General features: G+C 31.0%; 1 protein-coding gene across 1 annotated transcript; it reads right to left on the minus strand.

Annotated features, from left to right (window-relative positions):
• Nucleotides 1-2,998: 2,998 nt before the first annotated feature.
• LOC123924375 (ethylene-responsive transcription factor ERF027-like) lies at nt 2,999-4,428 on the minus strand. Its single transcript, XM_045977246.1, has one exon. It carries the CDS (start codon nt 4,116-4,118, stop codon nt 3,435-3,437), a length of 684 nt encoding a protein of 227 aa, XP_045833202.1. The 5' UTR covers nt 4,119-4,428; the 3' UTR covers nt 2,999-3,434.
• Nucleotides 4,429-6,394: the final 1,966 nt, after the last annotated feature.

The raw sequence follows: 6,394 nt of genomic DNA on the forward strand, positions 1-6,394 counted from the left end.
GAGTATTTTCAAAATATTAAATTTTTATAATTTTTACTAATAGACAATTAAAGATATTAGTGATCAAAATTGTGCATTGGCGTACATGCAGTGACCAAAAAATATCTTATAATTAGAGACAGATGTAGTATAAGACTGATATCTTCTCTTCTTCTATTTTTCTTTCTTTTTTTATTGTGACTCAAAAGTAGGGGTAATTAATCTTAGAAGTTTCAAATTAAAAACATGACATGAAAGTAGCCGTTGTTAATGCAATATCACACTCTTTTTTAATGATAAAAATATATTTTTTTACGGTAGGTAAATATATTATACAAAAACAAAAAAATGAAAAAATACGAAAAAAGTTCAATAAAATAAAGAGGTATGGAAGTGCACTCTACCGGACCTAACAAATAACAATCCTTAAGAAATAAATCTACAAAAAAATAAGGAGGTATACCACAATAAACTAGAATCCCTCAAAGACATCACCATGAAAAAAAGTACTCTTCAAAAAGAGAGAGAAAAGAATCAACAACAGGTGGAACAAAACAAGAAAAGATACCGATCATAATAATTAAAGATGGTAAGTACATATCTTGCAACCAAACAAACTAAGCAGAAACATATATGTAACTAGTGAATTGTACAAATATGACTAATAAATAATAAACAAATAATTTCATTGAAAAAGCAGTTACTGTTCAAATAGAGGCGCCTTGGTATGATCAACAAATCAACATACTATCATAACCTTCGGCACAAACTTTGCATCCTGTCGGCACATCCAATCCAAAAGGTAGTAAAATGCAGTAAACTACTACACATAGCTATAGAGAGTGTTCTTATATATGTTGATCCATATATAGCTATATGTTTTATTTTCCACAAGTTTATGTGTAATTTTGGTGTAGTACTCCAAGAAATTCTTGCTAGTGGTCTCACACGATAAGGAAAAGAAAAGCAGTAACTGCTGTCATATAATGCGTCAAAGAACTTATGCAATAATTGTCTGTTTCAATTGGTAAAAGTTTTGATGCACTCACAAATATCATTTATTGCTGGAAACAAATATAACCTACTTCCTGACCAGGATAATTGAATCTTAGTTACCTCATTCTTTTGCTAGGACTTTGATTCAGGTTCAGAATTTCCACTTGTAAGTTATATGTAAACTCTATTATAAATCTTTATAATCATAATTCTCAATGACCGCTTGCATGAAGTCTATATATCTCTTTTATTGTTTTAAATTGCAGACTGCATCACATGATAATATTGCGGTTGCGGCTGTGTGTGCAAATTGTATTGTGCTACAATTGCAAAGCCGCAACAGCCGGATAGCAACACAATGGACTATGTAGTTATTGCACAACATTAATTTTATATCTTACTTTGTCTCCATATTATAAATTTAGAGAGCGACTTTGTCTAATCTGTACAAGTAAATATAGTCTTACACACAAATGTGTTTTTGATCATTGGATACCAATAAATCTCACAACTTATCTCATTCGAGCAAATGGTGGTAATTGATTTGATTTACATATGATGCAAGAATTATCTCATTTGTGCACCATAGATAATTAGTAATAAATTATAATATTTCATGCTAATAAATAACAAATTCATGCTGCAACAACCGCAATATACATTACAGGCCAATTCTAATATGAACAAGTCCATCAAGTTGTGCATGGTGCACAAGTAGCGATTTATATTATAATCGATACGAATTTTACAAAATTTACCGTTGGATTGAAAGTTTATATCATATAGATCATTTATAAAAATTTTGAATTTTTTTTTAAAATCATTTGCTATGTTATTGAGACTTATCAAAATTAACGGTATTCAATAAAAACTCATAAACCGTTAATTTTGATGGGTCTCAATAACATATCAAATGATTTTTAAAAAAATTCAAAATTTTTATAGATGATCTATATGATATAAACTTTCAATCCAACGGTAAATTTTGTAAAATTCGTATTCGTTATAATATAAATAGCTACTTGTGCACCATGCACAACTTGATGGACTCGTTCATGATAGACAAAGCCTACATTACAATAGTGATAATGCTCACAATCACAATGGTATCAGAGCTTCGTTCGGTCATATACTGGGCAAGGCAAAATATTGCCACTTATCCCATGCTACTAAACATTATACTACTAACTTCTCACACTATATTTTTGTTTTTGTGAATGACAAATTGGTTAGTATATTAATTGTTATGTTAGTTTATTTTTTTACATCTTGTCGGGATTTGAACTCTGGACACCAAGTCTCTTAACCCTTAGTTCAACCAGTTGAGCTATTCATATCACCCCTAACTTCTCATATTTACTAACAGAAACCATTATTCCGTGATCTAAGTTTGTATATAGCAAAGAAAGAATCCTACATAAGTATCAAAAGCAGAAATCTGCTACATGCCAGAAATATAGGAAAGCAGGCTATAGGTACTGTGCTATGAATGTGATGATGGTATGGTTCATAAATTAATGTCTTGTTCCACCAACACAGAACTGAAAGAGGTTTTAAACTTGTTGATTTTAATGCCAATTATGTGAAACTGATGAATAAAAAAGAGGACTATATGTCATTATAACTCTTCTAATTCAATTATAGATCCAAAGAGACATGCAATAGTACTAGTGAGTCCTAAGTCCTAACTAAGTTTTTGAATGCTGCTCCATATATGTGGTTAATCAAATGAAATTTAAATGTCCTAATGAGTTGTATAATATGAGATGATGAAGAAAGTTAAGTATGATCATATGCAGAAACATTGTTTGTAGACCGTAATTTTTTGCTTCAGGTAGCACAAGAAGAGATATAAGATTCTACATATAATGTAGAACTAGCTTAAACATATGAAATATCCAGAAACTCCAACAAATTAACACAACTATGATATGAAATTCAGATTAATAAACTTGCAAATGTAATTTAATCAACAGAAATGGGAAAACATAGCAGTAAAAGGGCGAACCCCATACACATATAGTTCATCAAATCATGAAATCATATATATTGATAGAATGTAACAAAAAAGAAGATCCAGAATCATAAGTTGAATCTTTTCACACTCAAATCAAATATAGATATCTAGCTAGCTAGGTTATTAACCCCCCAAACTGATAAATTGTACGGAATTGTATCAGATTCAGATCATTATTCCCTAAAATATTAAAAATCTGTGGTATGAGTGATGAATATGATGAAATGGAAATGACCTAATCCAACCTTATATATACACATGAATCCAAGATCAGCTACAGAAAATTAACAACAAAGCAAACACAATCAATCAAAAGTCCATACCTAGCTTGTTAGCTAGAAAGAAAAAAAAAGGGTAAATCAAGATGTTCCGTACACACATAAATCCAAATTCAAAAACAAATCGAAAAATGAATTACTATTAATTAGTCTAGCTGTATTCATCAAAAATGGTAACTCCAAAGATTATCTCCACCATGATCAGAATTGCGAGGTGAATCATCGGAAGAATAATTAGAAAATGAACTCATCCTTGGTGGACTAACCTGCATTCCTATAGCCATTTCATCCAACAAATTTGGCATATTCAACAACTCATCCTCATCAATATATTCTTGTGGTACTCCACTAGCTGCTGCTGAAGAAGAAGATCCTTCAAAACCAGAAGATGAAGGGTTCTGTTGTTGTTGTTGTTGTTGTTCTTGTTTAGGACTAATCATCGGTTTGATGATTCTGGTTTGTGCAGCAGCTTCAGCAGCAGCACGAATATCAGTTGAAGATAATGAAGCAGGAATAGGGTAAGAAGGAATTGAATCAGGAAAGTTAAGAGTTGTTTCAGGTCCTTTTAAAGCAAGAGCAGCAACATCATAAGCAGCTGCAGCCATTTCAGCTGTAGGGTATGTTCCTAACCAAATGCGTTTTGTTTTACGTGGTTCACGTATTTCAGATACCCATTTTCCACTCCGGCAACGCGTTCCTCGGTATCGTACCCCGAGGACTCCTGTTGTTGCCGGAGATGAAGGAGTTGTTGGTGCAGATGTAGATGAAGAAGTGACTGCATTAGGAATTTGTATAGGTGGTGGTGCTGGTGGAACTGCAGAAACGTTGCTGTTGTTGTTGCCATCCATGATGAACAAAAAAAATTATAATAATAATTAAAAATGTTGCTGTTGTTGTTATTGTTGTTATTGTAGGTAGGAAATAATTATTACTAGCATATACTATACTATGATAAAATGTTTTGTTTTCCTATATTTTATTTATTTTTTGAAGAAAAATATTTGTTTGTTGTGATTTGAAGATGAGATTAGAGAATAATATGATGATAGTCAATGGTGATATGGTATGTTAGGTAATATATATTAGAGGGAGAGGGAGAAAGTGGGAAAGCATCTAGCTGAATGAATAGTGGGTTGAGTGGGGATTTTGTATGTATGATTTGATTTGATTTCAATAATTTATTTTATAATAAGATCATTTCATATGATGAAAAAGGAAGTGAAAGTGATGAACGTATGGGATGAAGCGTGGGAAAATCGCGGATGAGGCAGATTAATTAAGACTTTGATAAGTTTCATTTCATATTAAAGATTGATTTATGTACAACATATAGTAAGGCCACATTATGAACACGTATTAATTAAGGTAGAACACAATCTTTATTAGCTGTTTATAGTAAGTATAATGAAATAATAATAATAATAATAATAATAATATACTAGGAGGATCGTGGGGTGAATGAACTTCACTCGTTTATGCCTCTATTTGGCTACTACCTAGCTCATTAACAACAACAAAACAAACAATACCCCAACGATAACGACATTTCTTTTCTTTTCTTTTATTTTAGTACGTACTATACATAGTTTCACTTTTTAGTTTTAGTCCTTACAACTTTTGTCCAATTTTAGTCTTCCATATTTTAAAAAATGTAAGGTACTCAAATTAGACACTTTCACTATAGATATTTTGACTTTATAAAAACAAAATACAGACTAAAAGTAGACAAAATTTATGCTCAGGCTAAACTTCAAAAAAAAATTATAATGATTTTATAGTACTAAAAAAATGTAGAAGTCATCCGTATTTATAAAAAAATAAATATTATTGGTCTTGATTTTCAAATAATGATGTTTTTTTTTTTACCAGAACATATGTAGTTGTGGCTAAGGGACTAATTAATGGGTTAAAAGGTTTTTTATTTTTTTGGAATGGCAATGGACTAAAAGGTCTACCAGCTCTCTCGTGTCGTTTAGGCTTGATTTCACCATCCTAGAAGTAACTGGTAGTAGACCCGTGCGACGATATTTTTTTAAGTTATAGTTTGGTAATCAAAATTAGTTGTAATTTTAAATATTTAAATTGAAAGAAATAATTACATAGAATATATCTATATATCAAGTAGGATTTATCCAGTGTAAAATAATTTTTTAAAATTTTTTATTAGTCAGAACTTATCTCACGTATGATAATTATTTTAAATTTTTTATTAGTGATAATTTATCCCGTATATGATAGTTAAAACTTATATACCAGTTTGTCCCAAAAAATAACAATTATATATTAGTTAGAATTTATCCCGTATAAAATAGTTTTTTTAAATTTTTTATTAGTAAGAACTTGTATCACATATGATAATTATTTTGAATTTTTTATCAGTGATAATTTGTGTCATATATGATAGTTAAAATTTATATCAGTTAGAATTTATCCCATGTAAAATATAGATTTTATTTTTTACTTTTGAAATTTGAATATCATAGTTTGCCTCCAAAAGATAACTCGTGACAACTTGCAAAACAAATGACATTGTCACATGCATTTGTTTTCAAAAGTAACTAAGTGGCTTGTGGCTTGGTTAAAATGAAATAATGTCTTTCAATAAAGCAACATTTGCACTCACAAGATGAAATATGGCTTAGATGACTTGGTTACTTGACAAATGATGTGTACTTTTAGTTAAATTATCAAATTTTTTGACATCAATTATCCTCATTTGGGACACATGGCAGGAAATTAAGTAAGGGTGTTTTGGACTTAACCAGAACAACCAACTTTCTCATATAGATTAGATAGATTATCGCCAAAACAAAAAAACAAAAGACATCTTGAATTTCCTACGAGAGTAAACTATAATATTATCTGATTTATATGGTGGTGGGGCTGTGTTCCCCTCTCTTTCTGCTGGCTGGATGAGGAGTGCATCGGTCGGCTATGTCCCTGGAACTCTTGACTTCCCGGTCACGTCCGAATGTAATTAGAGAAGACCTGCCCAAGCACCACCATGTGATCATAAAGAAGAATATCCAATACAATCACCGGAAAGAGTACCCGAAAAAACCCGTAATGTATCAAGGTCGTATGCTTGGAACCGTCGTACAATTTCGGCGATTCACAAATTGGA

This window comes from Trifolium pratense, linkage group LG1 (genome assembly GCF_020283565.1).
Source record: "Trifolium pratense cultivar HEN17-A07 linkage group LG1, ARS_RC_1.1, whole genome shotgun sequence".
NCBI classification, from domain to species: domain Eukaryota; kingdom Viridiplantae; phylum Streptophyta; class Magnoliopsida; order Fabales; family Fabaceae; genus Trifolium; species Trifolium pratense.

Excerpts from the sequence above, each read along its gene's own strand:
- LOC123924375 (XM_045977246.1), bottom strand. The coding sequence starts at position 4,118 with ATGGATGGCAACAACAACAGCAACGTTTCTGCAGTTCCACCAGCACCA.